This window comes from Haliotis rubra, unplaced genomic scaffold, assembly GCF_003918875.1.
Source record: "Haliotis rubra isolate DU_JTF1 unplaced genomic scaffold, ASM391887v1 Scf1643, whole genome shotgun sequence".
Lineage (NCBI taxonomy): Eukaryota > Metazoa > Mollusca > Gastropoda > Lepetellida > Haliotidae > Haliotis > Haliotis rubra.
In genome coordinates this window covers 35,164-55,280 of record NW_025765607.1, presented here as the reverse complement: position 1 = coordinate 55,280, position 20,117 = coordinate 35,164, and the positions used below count along the sequence as shown (strand labels likewise).

Genomic DNA, 20,117 nt, shown 5'->3' with positions numbered 1-20,117 from the left:
AATACTCACATTTGACATCTAGTGACACAGAGCCAGTCTTAGTGGGGGAGGTTCTTGTGTTTCTGACGTGACATCTTACATTTGCCTTGCCTTTGTTTGGCCTGAAGTTGAGAGTTGTAGTCCCAGGTGAAGGTCAGGTTGGGGTAACCGGTGGCACCACAGGTCAATGTCAGGTTACTGTTCTCTAAAGTCACGTTGCTGTCTGGTTTTGTCATATCAACCTGCTCTGGTCCGACTGGAATGCAGCACAATTATGTATCATTACAGTGCTACTTGCTAAACCGTGTCTACTGATACACAACCTCTAGCGTACATCTGACAGATATGTGTCCGCATCAGCTTTACCTTTATTCTGTTACACTTTGTCACTTTGTCACAAACCACCAATTTGTTTCGTATAATTATTGCAATCGTTCAGTGTAGCTCTGAAGACTCTATCTTCTTTGTACAAATCACCTACTTTCACAAACGCTTCATCTCTGCTGTGTTACACTGTGACTGATCAATAGATAGAAGTCTGTTGACACCAAACATGTCTTATGGCTCTGGTAAACATGACATTGCATACCTGTCACACAACTCACATCCAACCTTCAGCGTGTCTACTCAGATAAAACCTCCAGTATAACTCTGTTGGACAAATTACACCAAACGTGTAGCCCTGTTAGACCCATGCTACTCCCTCCAAACCTCCAGCATTGGTCAACAAGACTAGTACTGTGTCTGCTTATGCCAATCCTCAAATCGGACTCTGTTAGACTGTGTCTACTTACACCAAACCTCCAGTGTGGCTCTGTTAGACTGTGTCTACTTACACCAAACCTCCAGTGTGGCTCTGTTAGACTGTGTCTACTGAAATCAAACATCTTACATGTCTCTGTTAGATTGTGTCTACTTACACCAAACCTCCAGTGTGGCCCTGTTAGACTGTGTCTACTTACACCAAACCTCCAGTGTGGCTCTGTTAGACTGTGTCTACTTACACCAAACCTCCAGTGTGGCTCTGTTAGACTGTGTCTACTTAAATCAAACATCTAACATGTCTCTGCTCCAGTGTGGCTCTGTCACCTACTTACACCAAACCTCCAGTTAGTGTGTCTACTTAAATCAAACATCTAACATGTCTCTGCTTAAATCAAACATCTAATCTGTCTACACTCTGCTCCAGACTGTCTCTACTTAAATCAAACATCTAACATATCTCTGCTAGAATGTGTCTACTTACACCAGACCTCCAGTGTGGCTCTGGTAGACTACGGGGATGTCTGACCGTTGATGTTTTCAGCCTGACAGCGAAAGCTCTTCCCCTGGTCACTCCTACTGACAGTGAATGTGACGGAGCTTGTTCTCTTCACCAGGACACCAGATGTCGTCTCTGTGCTGACTGTAGGTGACGTTCCTGATGGCAAGGTCACCCAGGTCACAGTGGAAATGGGAAAACTGGCTGAGGTCACGCAGGTCAAGGTCAAAGATTGATTTGCTTCACGTCCTATCTCCTCATTATCGGAACCGATGTTTGCCAGTGTCACAGAGCTGACCGGGACTGTAACAAATGAACTCATCGATGCTAACATCGGCATGACAAACAATTATACCGGATATCACTATTTTAGTACCATAAACCACAGAGCTGATGATATCGTGATATTTACAAAATGCTATAAAGAACCTCCGAGTTAGTGTTCGATGCTGATTTGAGATATTTTGAAAGTACGGTCTTGTGTACCTCTTCTGGAAACATATCGACATAGCACCCATTGGTTGTAACAAAATCGGATATATTACAAAAGGCCATTTAAAGAAAGTGAATATTCTGCTAGTATATTTACAAGAATATCAACTGATCTTCCCACATGAAAATAAAACAAATCTGACAGCAATAGTAGCTGCACCAATTTGACGCATTTCAATATGATAAATATTCCACCATGACATTTTAGAATCCTGCACCACTACACCAGACACTGTTTGCCGCGTCTTGTGTTTAGAGTGGTTGCTTAATCTCCATTAAAGACGGCAACACAAGGTATCTGTGCTGGACGATTGCGCTGTCTTAGAGTGGAGATGTAGAAAAGTATTGGTCTAAGGGTTAGAAAACATACAATCCCTCATAATTACGCAATTGTTTCTAAATTCGACTTTTCAGAACAACTTTGCTTTAACGAAACATTTCTCGTGTAAATTGGTTGATAGAGAACAATCTTTCGTGATGTCCGGTGCAAAAATTCGACACAAAATGCATGTGTATCGACTCTATACTACTCGCAGTTTGCCAAGGATAAAGTTTTAAAATATACAAAATATATCCAACAAAATGTGAATAGCTCGATATACACTGATGAGGACCATTAGTTTCAGGATGAACAGACACAGGCGTGAAGTCTCAAATTTTCTCTCAAATAGTTGGTAATGAGATGCCTGCTTGAAAAGTCCACTCAACCAAACAGAATATGTTTGATGGTGAAAACACTAACTAGGTCCATCTCCATCTGTTTTGCGCAGATAGCCATGAGTATACCGACTGTGGCCAATACGACATCGTCGTAGAAATACGCCATCACGTCTTGACGGACAACCCAAGTTGGTATAACCGATTGTTGGTTTCAGTTTGCGAAGTTCATTTCTTCCTACCTTGGTTCACGTGTACGAGGTGTTTGAAGCATAACATGCATTACAAACAGATACAGCTTCTTAAGTGGCATTTTTTATGATCTGTGTTCCATTCGTGGCGCATAAAACACCACATTTAATAATTGGGTGTCCGTCCAAGACTTTTGCTAAGACACTGTCTTTGTTTACTGCCGATGTGAAACTTATCTTTCTTTTTGCTGCAATAGAAACCATGAGTTAACAACAGGATGATTGGCTGTTGATGTGTACCTACCAAGGAACTGTATGGTGTTATAAGTGACAGACTTGGTATACGTCGGGGGATCAAAGGAGTCATGTTCCACACTGACGGTGAGAGACACCTGCCTGTTGTAGAGACTGACTGTGTTCCCTGGTAGAGACAGGTTGTTGGTTGTCTGGACCTGACCTGATGGACATGATCCCTGGGTGGAAGATGTACTGCTAGGAGGGACGCCACTCACACCCTGTAAACACAAAACAGTAGTTAGATAGATTGACTGTGTTCCCTGGTAGAGACAGGGTGCTGGTTGTCTGGACCTGACCTGATGGACATGATCCCTGGGTGGAAGATGTACTGCTGGGAGGGACGCCACTCACACCCTGTAAACACAAAACAGTAGTTAGATAGTCTGACTGTGTTCCCTGGTAGAGACAGAGTGTTGGTTGTCTGGACCTGGCCTGGTGGACATGATCCCTGAGTGGAAGATGTACTGCTGGGAGGGATGGACTTGTGGGAAGAGTCTTACCTGTTGGTATCCCCATGTGATGACGGCGGCAGTGGCAGCACACGGAGTGGTCACAGTGACGGAGATGGTGTTCTGCGGGGTCACGGAGGACGGGAGAGAAGTCAGTAGTGTTGAGAAGGTCACAGAGCTCCAGTCTAGGACAGCTGGTAAGGACAGATAATAATATCGCCTTGATGTTGATATTTACACGTCTTTCTGAGATACTTCGCTAAAAGATCAATGGCACCGACTATTATGGCAATAAAGTACGCCTTTCACATTACATCACAATGAATTGGCTTCCGTACGCCACTCTTGTCTGCCACATTGTAATCAAACGTACGTTTTGGCATAGCCTGTTGCAGTATCCTTCATTGCATTGCAAACAGCTTGTTTCATGTTTTAGTGGCTTGACTCACAAGTAAACTGGGACCTTAAAATGTTCTCTAATTTGTCCAACGCCCACTGTCCAACAATACATCCGTGCAAGATGACGTGACTATTTTTACTTAAATTTGGCAGTAAAAGTGCGTCGTTCATATTTTTCATATAAACCATATGATGTTATATAATGATAAATATATTTGAATTTATAAATAGAAGATATTAACCTAAACGTGAACCGTCTTGAAACTTTTAATCATTTTCTTTATTGGTAGCATGTACCCTAACGTATAGAGGAGACGAACTCCTGATACAAAACGTCAGTTAGCCCTAAACAAGGATTGTTAATTTAGATCATGATAACATCGTTATGACTTCTTTTGTACCTTAGATTAATCGCCGGTGTAGAAAATATCATCTCAGAAACCAAATACAGTTCGCTCTGCCATCGTGTAAAGAGTAATACAGTAAAGATTTGATGTCAACTATTAGTCCTCGTGGTTTAACTAGATCGTACAGCGCAATACGTTTCAGTCAGTGAAGGATTGGTATCGACACATAGTGTCTGTTTACATAACTAAACCTTTAAGCACCTTGCACGGCCACAATGGTATTATAAAAAACACAAAAATACCAAATGTGTCATAACAATGTTATAACCTTGTATGATATTTAGTTCTCTTGTTCCATTACCCATGACTACGTGAAGTGTGTGTATGTTTAACACACTTTTAACCAGTTATGTCCTATGTGTCAGCTGGATACAAGAGGAGAGACTAACATGACAGGGCGTCGACATGTATGTGGACCAATCAGAAACAACCAATTAAGTGGAAATATTGTCAGTTCAGTTTCGCTGTACGTTACGGAGAGACTTTTACCAACAGAGTATAAGAGATGTGTGGATTCCTTGACTTGAATAAACAATGGATAAGTTTGTCCTATGTATTTTAACAGCTCCGAAAAACAAGCAAAATACTCAGTCATAGTAATGATCTCGTTACAGTGAGGGCTAATAAATAAATAAAAATGTTTCCATTACATAGTTGAAAAATATATAATATATTAATATAAATATATGTGTTACCCAATTGTTGTACTTTCCAATAAAGTTTTAATCCTTTTCACACGAAATTTAGTGCAAATGAAAGCCACCCAACATGTTCACAATCATACCAAATGTCTTCTCAAACAACAGTGCTATTTTGACAACACAACCTGGTGGTGTGAGGTTTGACGTGGGGCCTGCCCTCGGATGTAGCAATGTACACACAGGTTCAGCCACAGTTAAAGGGTTTCCATTCATCATGATGTTATTGACACACATAAAACCAACCTGCAAACTGAGACAGTGTGATGCTATTTGACACTGCAGCGCCAACACTACATCTCCAAGTCCCGCTGTCTCTGGTGGAATCTGGAGAGGCGATGTCTAGAGACATGATCCTGGATGCACTGTCCAGACTCAGAGTGTATCCTGACACAGATGTCCTACAGCTGCCGGATGAGAAGCAGCCTCCCTGGACAGAAGTAGGACCTTTAATGAACCGTGCAGTGGAAGTGATAGCTGCATCTAGTGTACAGGTGATGGTGAAGCTGACACCCTCCACAGGAACACGTCTGTTGGTGGCAAGAACCGGAGCTGACTCTGAAACAGTATGGCGCGTAGGTTGTATGTTTTCCGTGTTGCTGGTAACCTTGTTATGTTATAACGCTGTTTCGAACAGAATGTCATCTGGGTGTGTCAGTTTGATATTGGGGACATCAATGCAGCTGTTATATATGTTTCTGGTAACATATGGAACAGCACAATGTCGCCCTTGCTCCTAATATGTTGTTATATGTACAGTTAGTTATTATTTCTTACTTTCAAAGTTGCATCAGAAACGATACTGTGTACATGTATATTACATTATTATTTTAATAACGGATGTTCTGTAAGTTTGATGTGATTTCACCAACAAGACCTAGTTTGGCAGAGAGCCTGTCGGCGTCTTATTCTCTTTTGGTTTTTAATAATCAAATATATTGTTTAAGCTTAATGTATTGTAATAGAAATGTTGATTTATTTTCACTTCATAGAAGATTAGTACTTGAGGATGAGTTGGATTTAATACTGCATTGAATATCTTCCCAATCACGTCATCGGTAATCGCCCTGCTTCAGATGAGGTACTGTGCAGATCTGTGAGTCCTTATCGGGGGAACTCTTTGAGCAGTGTACTAAGGGAGGTAACTGTAAACAATGAAAATCGCGTTTCTCTTCAAGACACCCTGTTCACACTTGTGTGTTGATACTTGCGTTCCAAACGCCATATGACAAGAACTATGACAAGAAATATGGTATCATCTGATATGTCACATGTGCTAGAGAGAAAACCATCTGTCAAAGTAGATAATTCCCAGCACAAGGTTTGTATGGAAGTTATGTGTCCTGTCAATGCCGTCAAGAGATGCACAGGTGCACACAGGTTAGTGAACGTTTGTTATACACAAACAACATTCAGTATAAGTGACAATGTGTACCTACTACAACGACGTATCTGGGCAGTATCTAGCAGAATAAGTAGTGGAATCAACTCCAGAAACACACGTGGACTCGTGTCACTGACTGAAGCTTGCAGCAGCCCACCGACATACACAGGTAGAGGCGATGTATGTAGAGCTGACAATACCAATTTACTTCCGGGTAGCTGACAGACAGGCTGTGTAGGTATGTGTACATATTCAATCTCTGATTCATTGTACATGTATCATATTTGGATATCTCCACATTTACTGTGTTGTACGGAGGCCTTGATCCACAATGAGGTGACAACGTAAATGTGTCAGCTTGTTGTCAGAAGTATCAGGTTCACGTCCAACAGACATTAAGTCTTCAGTATCAACGTTTCTTCAACGACTTAACCCTTGATATATGTTTTGTAAAAAAATAAAGTTTTATAATTGGTAGTTCAGATTATCAACTTAGATAGTTAGTGGCTGTACCCTCAAAGGGGGTTGAAGTAGCGTAAAATTATTGGCCTCCTGAGAGTGTACGTAAGTCCTAAAAACTTTCAAAGTAACATTTTCACGTACCAAGTTTGTAAACGTAGTATTTTTGTTATTCTAAATTATCCTACAATCGCCAGTGGCTGAAGGGATGGTCCTAATCCAGCTAGGCTCCATAGAGGTAGCAAAAGTAATGTAAGTCCCCATGGTTCCTAGTATGGTGATCTGCCTTCAGATGCTGGCGATCTATAGCTGTGTTTTATATTGTATTGTCTTCTTTGATTACACTGTTTTAGTTTTACATGCTAGTTTTATGTTTATATCTGTGATACTCTAGTATTTTTACTGTCCATCGTCGACAGGTTTAACTCTTCACAATGTTTTCATTTTTTTATTGTATAAATTGTTTTCGTCACGATATGGCTAAGATATTGCCGATGTGACGTTAAATATTAACTCACTCACTCACTCACTCACTCACTAAAAATGATATTAAACTAAATATATATTGTCGATGTTCATTGGTCTGAACAAACAGATATGTATCATTTCTTACAATTTCCTTCTGCATCACTAAAGAAATAAAATAAACTGGAAACACAATTTTAACGAGATGCTTGTTTTTCACCGACTGGTCAAAACAATCTTGAAAATTACTGTTTGTTAAATTTATTTTTTCCCCTGCCAGTGTGTTAAACGAACAATTCATTCAATTAATACCTGGTTACATACATAAGATTATATTTATACGTGGCCCGTTGTCTTTGATACGCGGCAATCAACACAAATAGTGTTTGCTTCCTCCTGTGATATAGATGCGGTGATGGACACACTCTGCACTGGGCCTCAGTTCAAGATGTTATTAACTGGCCACCAGTGTTTATCTGGTCGCCTTGTTGTTTGATGACATTTCATCCTGTAGATCACTTGTGATGCGTTGCAGCGTCATTCTAAATACCACCGTGTCAAACTATCACAACAATGAGAATATGGCAGCCAAATGACACCTTATCACCTTCCGCAGTTCCTGAATAGGTCTTGTAATAATCATCTGCACTTGTCACCTTAGTAACAAGGCAACTCTGACAATTCACCACAAAGTGTGCAATGAAGTCTTACACCACTCCACCCTGTGCATGAATACTCCCCAATTCTGTGGACATCGTGTACAGGGCATTTGTTAATAACATTTGTTACGTTATTCCCTCTCACAGGGGACTATCTGGTGTATGTTTGTTTTTGGTAGACGTGTTCAGAATGATTTCCTTACAATAAGAATGTAAATAATTCGGAAAGTTCACTGCACTCACGTTCAACGTTCTGTTCTGCTGCAAAGACCTATACAAAACACGAATAATGTGGATCCGTGTAACCAGCCTCGGCTTACAATACGCACATACAGACGACTGACTCTGTAGTGTTCTGAAGTACACCACGAGCAACAAAAGGGCTCACCATATCTGTTGACATGATATTCAAACGACTGATTATAACATAGTAATTTCAAACCTATCAGGTCTGTGTAGCAGTTTACGGAAGTGTTTTTGAAGTTGTAAACGGATATGTTGTATGGTGTTTACATATATCTGCAGATATATAAATTATACTTTTTATTGTGAAACAACGATTTTAAACACGTGTTTATATATTACTTACTGTAAGATACTACTGATAATATGTTTATGTAGAATTGTTAGCATAGCAGGTAATGTCCCAGTAGGGATGGATACGTGTGTATTTGGTGCAGTGGATATCGGAGTAAACTTTCTAGTTCAAAGAAACAGTGAATGATATAAAATGCATATTTTAGAAAATGTTGTCTAAATACCGACAAACGTGAGTGAGTGAGTTTAGTTTTACACCTCACACAACTCAGCAACACCCCAGCTATATGTGTCAACCATGACACCCGATCCCGTTAGTATTACGACAAGCATGGGTTACTTAAGATCAGTTCTAATCCGGGTCCTCACGGGTCGACAAAGTGAAGTTGGCACTAGTAATGCGATATATATTCAGCGTGAAAACAAACTTTATTTTCTATCAACACGATATTCATTGCGAGAAAAGTGTGATACAAACAGACGACATATCAACGTAGCTATTTATGTCCAGCATAAGTTCCTCAAATGTGGTTGAGTATGTACAACATAAAGCCGTGTGTATGTTTCCTTACAGTGAGAGCGGTTCCCGTCAGATGGCTGCGCGGTGTGATTGACTTGTTCCTATGCTATACTATGCTATGTTCCTTTGGGTGGGCTATGCCAGCTGTCTGACAGGATTTCCTACAAGATAGGCCATACACAATGGATGTTAGAACCTCACGAGCCTCGGTAAGGTAACTGTACTTACATTTAGATGTTTAACAAGCTGAAGCAAATGCGATATTGGGTCAATATGTCTTGCTGGATGATATTCCTCACATGAACTCATATGTTACAGATTTAACACACGTAATAAACATTATAAGGTATTCCCTCAACATGAACACAAGGTTGTGCAAGAAAGTTAGTGTCAACCAGTCAGATTCCAATGTCATGTGACATAAGATATTGCTATGTTTTGTGTTTTAATATTACAATCTATTCGATTAAAGTAAGTTAAGATCGCTCGCATTGGGATTGGATGTTGGTTCAATCCTTCATTGTTTCATCTCCTCCCATAAACTCATCTGTTATAGAGCAAAACACATTATAAGGTGTCCTTCACTTTGGACAAAAGGAAGTTTAAGCAGTCATATCCATCCAAGTGTCAGATGTCTTTTTCCACGCATTCCCAAAGTGAAGATCTGAAAAATATCAGTGAAATGTCTTACCTTATTATCGCACAAAATGTGCTAATTTTTTTTTAAAATAATGCATTCTACATTAGAAAACAGAAGCTTGGGCATATGTTTGAAAATAATCATTGCTTCTTGAGTACAGTTCATTATAGTAGCTTTCTTTATTCATGATTATTGATAACCAAAATATTGGTTACCTCAAGGTTGAGAGCCGCTGTTCTGGTATGGAGATTCGCTGATGGACTCGTATGGCGCAGGAGGCGTCTCTGTCATGTCTTCGTAGTTACTTGCCTCAGCTTTGGCCTCAACTGAAAATCATGACATTTCCTAAGAACATTTCATATATTGTATACCCTTCCAAACGTAAACACAACGATAGATATAATTCCTGAAATATGGCATACCCTCACTACACTTATGATTGAGTGCTATAGTAATGTAAGAAACTGTATCCATCTACCGTTTGTATTCTCATACACCTTCAGCTGTGTGTAATGTTGTCTTTCCGAACCCTCTGTATCCATGGTTGGGGACTGAGCTGGACTGTTGATGTGATCTGTAGTAACAAATAAACATGAACATATATTAACGGTATCAGTACATCTCCCTGTCAGTGGCCATCTCGATATGTCTGACTAGAAATGTTGAACCTACCAAGGGATGAATATCCTGCTGTGTTTTCCATTTCTTCAGTTTCAGGATTTCTGGTGCTACAAAGGCAAGTAAGGTCGATTACTGAACATACCATGGAAAGGAACGCGTTAAATAATTGATGTTTATATCTGACTATAAATGGCTTCGTACGTTATCTCAAAGCAGATAATTTCAAAATTTTTTATTTACATGCTTAGCCTACCTTTTTGGTGAATCAGTTCCTGAAAGGAGAGAATACCTATTTAGTACCCCGAAATACAAACATCACAAATGACGAATTTGGTATTTAGGAATTGTTGGAAAGGAAAAATGAGATATATGAAAGGATAACGATTTAATAAACAACACCCTGCATCTAAGCAATCATTGGTGAAAAATGGTTCCTGTCATTATTGATTGTGTATAGATTCAAGCTACAGGATGAGCTCAATGTGAAGTTGTTATACCACGAGTGTCACTCATCTTTATCTATAAAAGTGTGAATTGAAAGATCCCTTCTGTAATTATCTCCACAACACGATTCTACTTCAAATGCTACTGAAATTTACCTTTGAAAATGTTTCCAAACCTAAACCCGTTCCTGTAGAGAACCGTTAGAACTAATCCTTCAATCAGCAAAGTAACAAGTAGGGTTCCTATTGTGGCTCCTATTATTACACCTGTCATGTTACAGTCGGCTTTGAGCGGTTCCGGGTTTGAGGGACCTGCAGCATAAAATGATAAATACGTGAAGTATATCTTGTTTCGTAATGAAAGAGTTGACTTGCATTTTAAGCTGTTTTTTCTTTCCGTGCCACGTGCTTTATAAAGATTCCCTCTATATCTAAACTGCATCGTCCTAAGTGTTACACAAATAGTATCACACATACACGTATTCAAAAATACATCTGTCGATGGGAACTGCAATATTTACTTTACAGACAGATAGCTTGCTGTTAGAAAGGCTGATTACATTTAACTATGTCCTCGGCATAATATCAGGCAGGAGATCGTACACCTATATATTCCAAACCAACGATCTACCCTTCAATTATGGTGTGTAATACATGTCAGTTTTAGAAACTGTGCGACAAAGGATCGGTACACAAGAAATGTAAAACATATTTCCCTTTAAGATTCATGGTATTCCTGGCTTTTCATGGCATGACCGCGAACGTTAGGGATCCATCACATAGAAATCTTATCCTAGATACGTGTCGCTATTTGGAAAATTATAGACTTGTGCCTCAAGAAACAGTTAACGATACTGACAGCTGACGTTGAATGTCCTGACATCAGTGTAGTTGTATCCTCCATACTGCCACGCCCCCAGACACTGACACTGTTGACCATGTTGACTCCTGCTGACTGTAAAGGAGAGAGTAGATGTCCTTGTCTGACCACTGTCACTGACTGATGCTGATCCAGTGCCAGGACAGAACCACGTGATCGTAGCTAGAGGATTTCCTCCTGTCACCGAGCAGCTGATTGTCTGTTGGTCAACTTCAAACATGACATCCGGAAACTGTGTGATGGAAGGAGGGACAGGCGGGGGATCTGAAACATGAACAACCAAGTTAGCAACTATCAACCAATAAAAGTACAGATGTAACAGCAGAACCCATGACCCAACTGATCTCAATACAATTAGCTCGGTATTTCCACACCCAAAGAAATCCCTTCATCAGATAGAATGCACAATGTATCCAAGTGTGATAACTCCTCTGTATAACACTCCTAGGCAACCCTGTTTATATTTATTTACAAATTCCAGAAGGTCTTTCGATGCACATCAACAGAATAAGAATATACAAGAGATGGCACAGACACATAGCAAAAACTGAACATTGGCAAGTCATCATGTCGAGACTGTATACATTAAAGAGAATACTAAGAATACTTAGGAATACTCACATTTGACATCCAGTGACACAGAACCTGTCTTAGTTGTCAAAGTCCTTGTGTTTCTGACCTGACATCTCACGGTTGTCTTGTTTTTGTTTGGCCTGAAGGTGAGAGTCTGGTACCACCAGGTAGAAGATCCTGTCACAGACCCCGTGCTGCCATCTACAGGTGTTCAATCACTGTAGTCCCAGGTGAACGTCACGTTGGGATAGGCGGAGGCAGTACAGGTCAAGGTCAGGTTTCTGTTCTCTACAGCTACAGAGTTGTCTGGTTTTGTCACATCAACCTGTTCTGGACCGACTGTAATGCAGCACAATAATCTGTGGCGGCGGTGAAGGTCCTCTTACTGCATTAATATTGACAGTCTGTTATGTGTATACATGCACGTCAACATAGTTCAATATGTACCGAAATGTTTAGCCAAAATGTTTGATCTCCTTAGTTTATCATCGGCGTCATGTTGCTCAACTAGATGACCGCTGTCTGTTATATCTCTACAAGCACGTCAACATAAGGTAAATATCTATCGTAATAACACTCATGATGTTCTTAGTTTATCATCGGCGTCATGTTGCTCAACTAGATGACCGCTGTCTGTTATATCTCTACAAGCACGTCAACATAAGGTAAATATCTATCGTAATAACACTCATGATGTTCTTAGTTTATCATCGGCGTCATGTTGCTCAACTAGATGACCGCTGTCTGTTATATCTCTACAAGCACGTCAACATAAGGTAAATATCTATCGTAATAACTCTCATAATGTATAACCAAAATATATTTGATCTTCTTAATTTATCATCGGTGTCATGTTATTCAACTAGGTGTCTCTATTCACTCAGTGTGACAATTAGACAAGTATTGATTGGCTGACATGAAAACTGAACAACTACCTAATATACAACTCACACCATACTCCTATCCTGGCGCTGTCAGACTGCACTGGGGAGGGGTTGTGGATGTTGGTGGCGCGACAGTAGACTGTATGACCAAGGTCACCTCTGACAGGGGTGAAGGTCATTGTACTTGTGGTCTGGACAACGCCTGATTGGGGTATGTGATCAATGGATATCCCACTTGCCACCTGAACACTGTGCTTGTACCACGTGATTGTGGCAGCAGGGTAACTGGCAGAGGCCACACAGGTCAAGGCCAAGGGCTGACCTTCAGCAGCTCCCACTTCCTGATTGGCTGACGTGATGTTTGTTAGTGACACACTGTTGACAGCAACTGGATAGAAAGGGAATAAGGAAAGGGAATATCGTATATACAGGTCATACCCAACATGTCAATATCTCAGGGATAGAACAAGTATCTCAACAGCATGAATGACATTTTAGGATATATCAGTACATGTGCTTACTGTCAGGAAAGGAATAAGTAGAGTTGTGTCTAGACTGTGTGCTGGAAGCCTGGCAGTAGTACAGAGAGTTCCTCATGTTGCCTGTTAGCTGGTAATTGATGGTGGCTGTCCAGCCAGTGTATCCCTCTACTGCTGCTGGGCTGGTCACCACTCTGGTTCCGTCTCTGTACAGCGTCATGGACGGTGGTGGGTTGGAGACTGCGACGCAGGCGATAGATGTAGTAGTTCTAGTAAGGCTAACACTGTTCAGAGGAACTGAAATAATAACACCATTTTATGAAGTATGCTGTCATGGTGTAGATTAGTGGTAGGTGAAAGATATGAGCGATAGTTGAAATAATTTCCAGTGATGGTATGATTGGTCAGAAAAACAGAACTAAATAGCTTTATGAAGTATGGTGTTTCTGTGTAGGAGGGTGGTGGGCTGGAGACACAGGTGACAGATACAGGAGGTTCAGTGATGGTAACACTGGTCAGAGAAACAACGAAATAGCTATATAAGTAACAGTGTATATGTGTAGGACGGCAGTCCTTTGGAGACACAGGGGGTAGATGCAGTAGTTCTGGAGATGGTAACATTGGTCACAGGAAGTCAATAATAGCACAGCTACAGTATGATATGACCATGTGGGACGACGCTTTCTTGAAGTCAAGTGATCATTACACATAAACAAATACCAAAAAAGTAAACAATATATACAGGTTTGAGCAGTTGAGTGTTGAGGTTTGAAAACACAGGTGATGTGCTTCCACCTCACATCCACCCAACTTTAACCATATGTCAACATGACAAACATACCAAGAACATCCATCTGTATCTGGTTACTGGCTCTGCTTCCAAACTGATAGTCACACCTCCATCTGAATCTATCCCTGCCGTACACGACGTTGTTGATGGTGAGGGTGTAGTTGGTGGAGCTGTGGCAGGAGGTGGTGTAGTCAGCTGGGAGAGAGGGGGAGGTGGAGCTGCAGCTACCCTGGCTTACGCTGTATAATATAGTTCCATTCTGCCACTGTATAGTTGCATGTGAAGCGTCTCCTGTGTAACACATCAGAGTACAGTTCCCTCCTGCCTCCACAGAACCTCCACATGATGACGTCAGCTGATAGTTCTGGGCAGAAACTGAAAGTTCACAGAACGATGTTCAGCTGCATGGACATAATCTTCACGGAAGCAAACGACTTCAGAATAAGAATAACAACACATGACTATCAAAGACAAAATCTTCTCTCTCCGGTAAACAACTTCTCTGACGTATTCAGCACTGCTGTTGTCACTGACGTCACCTCTGTTGTCATATTGTTTCACGATGCAGAGGAACATGTGTCCCAGTCATCCACAACACCGCAATTTTCTTTGCGGAGTTGCGTCCCTTTAGGCGTGCTGGAAACATATTCCTGGGGCATCCAATACCTGTTTACCACATTATGTGTTTTGGTGTGTCTGCACCACACCTGTGTCCATGGGTTTCACCAAGGTAAATGACCAAGATATACATACATTCTGTCATTCCACCCTCACCGACCTGTCACCTCACACCGGGACTCACTTACTGTTTAAACCAGATTTAAACTAACTTCATTAGGAAGCAAGTATATTACTTATTCGGAAGTTGACATAACTAAATCTTTCTTCGGTTTGTTTGAAGGTGTTACATTATTTTCTTATTTCTTCGATTTTGCTTTATGTTCTTAGCTATTACACTCTCTGTGTAGGCCACTCTGTTATCAACGGTACAGGGAACTATTACACACTCTGTGTAGGCCACTCTGTCTGATATCAACGGCACATGTAAACTACTACGCTCTCTGTTTAGGCCACTCTGTCTGTTATCAACGGCACAGGTAACTATTACACTCTCTGTTTAGGCTACCCTGTCTGTTATCAACGGCACAGGTACCTATTACACTCTCTGCTTAGGCCGCTCTGTTATCAACGGTACAGGGAACTATTACACTCTCTGTGTAGGCCACTCTGTCTGATATCAACGGCACATGTAAACTACTACGCTCTCTGTTTAGGCCACTCTGTGTGTTATCAACGGCACAGGTACCTATTACAACCTCTGTGTAGGCCGCTCTGTCTGTTATCAACGGTACAGGTAACTATTACACTCTCTGTGTAGGCCACTCTGTCTGCTGTCAACGGTACCGGTAACTATTAAACTCTCTGTGTAGGCCACTATGTCTGCTATCAACAGCACAGGTAACTATTACCCGGAAGTTGTCATAACTTAATCTTTCCTCGGTTTGTTTGAAGGTGTTACATTATTTTCCTTATTTCTTCGATTTTGCTTTATGTTCCTAGCTATTACACTCTCTGTGTAGGCCACTCTGTCTGTTATCAACGGTACAGGGAACTATTACGCTCTCTGTGTAGGCCGCTCTGTCTGCTATCAACGGCACAGGTAAACTACTACACTCTCTGTTTAGGCCACTCTGTCTGTTATCAACGACACAGGTAACTATTACTCTCTCTGTGTAGGCCGCTCTGTCTGCTATCAACGGCACAGGTAAACTACTACACTCTCTGCTTAGGCCACTCTGTCTGTTATCAACGGTACAGTTAACTATTACACTCTCTGTGTAGGCCACTCTGTCTGCTATCAACGGCACAGGTAACTATTACTCTCTCTGTGTAGGCCACTCTGTCTGTTATCAACGGTACAGGTAACTATTACTCTCTCTGTGTACGCCACTCTGTCTGATGTCAACGGCACAGGTAACTATTACACTCTCTGCGTAGGCCACTCTGTGTGCTATCAACGGCACAGGTAACTATTACACTCTCTATGTAGGCCACTCTGTCTGCTATCAACGGCACAGGTAACTATTACACTCTCTCTTTAGGCCGCTCTGTCTGTTATCAACGGTACAGCCAACTATTACACTCTCTGTGTAGGCCACTCTGTCTGTTATCAACGGTACAGGTAACTATTACTCTCTCTGTGTTGGCCACTCTGTCTGTTATCAACGGCACAGGTAACTATTACACTCTCTGTGTAGGCCACTCTGTCTGCTATCAACGGCACAGGTAACTATTACACTCTCTGTGTAGGCCACTCTGTCTGCTATCAACGGTACAGCCAACTATTACTCTCTCTGTGTAGGCCGCTCTGTCTGTTATCAACGGTACAGGTAACTATTACTCTCTCCAAGAATTTGCTTAAGTTTATGCTTAAGTTTCCTTAAAAATTCTTACCTGAGAATTTATCTTAAGTAGCAATCCACCAAGCCACTGAGCATAAATCTTACCTGAGATATTTTAAAATGCTTAGAATTTTCTAAGTGAGAAACGCATGGGATTATGGGATACAAATTTATGCTAAGAGTTTTCTTAGATGACGTATTCGAAATACCCGTATCTATTAATAGCATAGTTGAACTCTCCTCGCGTGGAGATATAAAAACAGTTACGCAGACGACAACAACACATCAGAATGGAGAAGAAAAGTACCAGAAAATCCAACTGGACGGCCGAACAGACGTTGTTCTTAACTCGCCTTGTTGAGGAAAACAAGGCTGTATTACTCGGCAAGTTTGGACCGGGCGTTACATCTGCTCGAAAGAAGGAAATTTGGACGAATATAACCAAGCAGATCAATGCCACCTTCACAGGGAAGTGACGGTCGTAAATTTTGAGTGCACTTTAAAATGTTATCACCTTGTATGTGTAACTGTGAAGTATTTGCCTCCTACAATAATTAATGTATATTTTGTTGATTTGTAAAGAAGTTAAACGTTCCTTATTCCCCTCTCCACCATGCTGTGTGTCCTCTTATGAGCTCTGTCAGTCAAAAAATCAAATGTTATGAAAAACATCTTCAGTAGCATATTTTGCAATTTGTAACTGGCATGTAAATACATAACATGATACAGATGTAGATAAATAATCTATTCAGCCCTAAAGTATTCTTTTATGTTTACTGTCATTTCATTATGTATTTGTCAGAAAGCTTTTGATGTATTCTAGGATTGTAGATTGTTCCAGGAAAGAACACATCACTTTTTTAATGCAACCCAGTTTCACTTATAGTCATATTTGACAGGGGCATAACTCTAATTGACTAATCGAGAAAAGTCATGTCGTTTGCAAGATTCGATATGCCTGTTGTATGCTGTCTGAGAGACGGGATTAGGCTGAATATAAGGAGTGAGGAGCCAGTCTCTACATGGATATCCACTGTCTCCAAGCAAGAGGCAGCCGGCAGGCATCATGTGGCGAGAGAACAAAGTGCAAACGCCGCTCTCGGTCAGTATGCGCGAGTCATGAGCGGACCCGGGCCATTTCGCAACTACATCAATGATATGTGAACTGTGGTCAAAGACAACCTGAGTATTGATGCTGTGGTACTGCTTTCTGTACACATAAGCAGGTTCGTGCTCGGATGGTGCTATAATCTGAATGTGCATCTATAACCCCAACCACTTCGGGAAAGTTAGCGATGCTATAGAAACCAAGTTGGTTTCGTCGGATTTCAGTCGGACTGGTAGGAAACGAAACGAACTGTCGAACAATGGCAGGGGCAGACAATGCAGTTATTGTTTGGTTAATGGCCCTACTCACTGAAGACTGTGAAACACCAATGAGGTCCGCATTACACAGCTGTACTTTGCCCGTGAAGCAAAGTAACGCAGCGTCAGTAGAACTTTGATAAAGGATGACTTCTTTGAGTGAGAGGCGAAATTTCATTGGAAATGAGACTTACTACAAATTGTATACCATCTTTTGATAATCTAAATCTTCGTTTCAACTCTGTTTCTGTGTATGTTTCTAAAATGTTGGTTCTATCGATGAATGCATAGGCGGCCATCTTTGTTTACTTTAAGAAAATTCTAAGTGCGTAAGTAACCTGTGGAGGACTCTTAAGTTCAGAACAACTCTTAAGCACTAAGAGGTTTGATGAATATTGCTTAAGCAAAAATCTTAGTTTTAGATAGGTTGCTATGGAAACTAAGAATTCTTACCAGACTTAAGAATTCTTAAGGCTCAAGAATATTCGGCGAAATTTAGTGAATCCGGCCCCAGTTATAAAGCTGCAGACCTGTACTACCCGTTGACATGTACTGATGTACATAAAATCTACTTCCTGGTTCTATTGTAGGCGACTGTGTGTGTGGGACCTGAGGCGTGAGACTCGTTGCGTTGCCCCTAATGCAGTGACAACTAAAACATGTTATAGACATACAAGTAAGATACGTGTACATACCACGTTGTTTGTGAGGAACGTCCACCAGTCGAGTCCCAACTGTGAAGATAAGACGGAGGTACAGCATGGACATGTTGGTGGTGTGTGAAACTAGTGACACAAGTAATAGATACTAGCACTGGTGAACAGTGTATGTAATTATACTTCCGGTGTTGATATGCTAGCTGGATATGTATGGCTTGATGTGTGTCATTCAGACGGGTATTCAGAGAAGTAGGTCATGTGTCAAGACATTTAGCGATTATGATAGGCGACAGTGTACCTTTGTTGCTTGTATAATGTGTCTGTGTAGACGTAGCATAACACCTGGATATTCACTACAGGTTACATGTCACTCAAATCAAATAGGTCGTGCGTCACATATAGTGTTGGGCGACCGGGTATATGTGTACGTACTATTTGTCTGAGTGTCTGTATATGTGTTTTAATATGTGGCTGTGTAGACTCTATATACCCATTGATGTAATTACCAAGAGTCGGTATATATTCATACAGAATACCTGCAGATTTAATGTGTGACTTGAACTAGTTTCAAAGACTAGTCTCTAAACAAACTTGTAGAACTCTTCAATATGTCAGTCTCCAATATTGAAGCAGTAGAGAGGGACTTCCCGAGTTCCACAACATATCACAACATGATAATGAATAAATGAAACACATACATATGCATTTGCGTATAGCAAACAACAAAAGTGTCAAATCCATGGAGTTCAGTCTTTTATCATTACATATGTGAAATCCTTGGTTTCTTTTCTATTAACATACCCTGGGACAATATAATACACAAAACATGTACAATTTTTTTAAAAGAAACGACATAATAATGATGTGAATATTCGAGACCAATTGCATGGTTTTGTTTTGATAACAATTTACAAACACTGTTGGGTGTTTGAGGTTACACTACATGTGGACAAACCTAACACATGCTAACAAATGACACACAATGAACCACCACTTAGTATCCTGCAGTCGGACGACTTAGCTCCAACCATCTCTGGCCACACGACAGACTTTGGCCATGAAGACTGCATTTGGTCGTTCGGTGTAACCTGCAGTCGGCAGAGAACATTATCGTTTATTTAAACACGAGAGTGATAGAGTGAGTTTAGTTTCACGCCACACTCAGCAATATTCCAGCTATATGGCGGCGGTCTGTAAATAATCGAGTCTGGACCAGACAATCCAGTGATCAACAGTATGAGCATGGATCCGCGCAATTGGGAATCGATGACATGTGTCAACCAAGTCAGCGAGCCTGACCACCCGATCCCGTTACTCGCCTCTCACGACAAGCATAGTCGCCTTTTTTGTGGCAAGCATGGGTTGCTGAAGACCTATTCTACCCCGGATCTTCACGGGTCTATTTAAACACGATGAAACCAAAAAGAATATTGCTTGGTGTCAGTTTTGACAGGTCTCATCAATATGTCTGCAATACACTCCCGATATACGGTATATATTCAATATCCATAATGGCAAAAACATAAT

The 20,117-nt window shown here is 40.9% G+C and overlaps 3 protein-coding genes across 5 annotated transcripts in view; all 3 read right to left on the bottom strand.

The window, feature by feature from the left end:
- LOC124271923 overlaps nt 1-6,532 on the bottom strand; it is a 33,854-nt gene extending 27,322 nt beyond the window's left edge. Inside the window, exons 1-7 of the mRNA XM_046707097.1 lie at nt 6,270-6,532; nt 5,077-5,388; nt 3,378-3,520; nt 2,885-3,095; nt 1,258-1,543; nt 471-517; nt 80-235 (exon numbers count right to left, since the gene is read on the bottom strand). Of these exons, the coding sequence (XP_046563053.1) occupies nt 80-235; nt 471-517; nt 1,258-1,543; nt 2,885-3,095; nt 3,378-3,520; nt 5,077-5,388; nt 6,270-6,489 (1,375 nt within the window). The 5' untranslated portion in view covers nt 6,490-6,532. The remainder of the gene's footprint in view (nt 1-79; nt 236-470; nt 518-1,257; nt 1,544-2,884; nt 3,096-3,377; nt 3,521-5,076; nt 5,389-6,269) is intronic.
- A 2,212-nt stretch (nt 6,533-8,744) lies between these two features.
- Nucleotides 8,745-12,124, bottom strand: LOC124271922. Its single transcript, XM_046707096.1, has 8 exons — nt 12,118-12,124; nt 11,418-11,702; nt 10,715-10,870; nt 10,369-10,387; nt 10,167-10,222; nt 9,973-10,068; nt 9,710-9,820; nt 8,745-9,518 (listed from the first exon to the last, which is right to left on the bottom strand). Exons 1-7 carry the CDS (start codon nt 12,122-12,124, stop codon nt 9,711-9,713), a joined length of 729 nt encoding a protein of 242 aa, XP_046563052.1. The 3' UTR covers nt 8,745-9,518; nt 9,710.
- On the bottom strand, nt 11,649-19,016 carry LOC124271927 (hemicentin-1-like). 3 transcript variants are annotated; one of them, XM_046707105.1, is made up of 6 exons: nt 18,627-19,016; nt 14,216-14,539; nt 13,417-13,671; nt 12,947-13,283; nt 12,060-12,350; nt 11,649-11,702 (listed from the first exon to the last, which is right to left on the bottom strand). In XM_046707105.1, the coding sequence occupies exons 1-5, from the start codon at nt 18,697-18,699 to the stop codon at nt 12,332-12,334; spliced, it is 1,008 nt and encodes a 335-aa protein (XP_046563061.1). In that variant the 5' UTR covers nt 18,700-19,016; the 3' UTR covers nt 11,649-11,702; nt 12,060-12,331. The 3 variants fall into 3 exon arrangements, with proteins under 3 accessions (XP_046563061.1, XP_046563060.1, XP_046563059.1); XM_046707104.1 differs by having other exon boundaries at nt 12,060-12,396; nt 12,963-13,283; XM_046707103.1 differs by having other exon boundaries at nt 12,963-13,283; nt 18,627-19,007.
- Between the last annotated feature and the right edge of the window lie 1,101 nt (nt 19,017-20,117).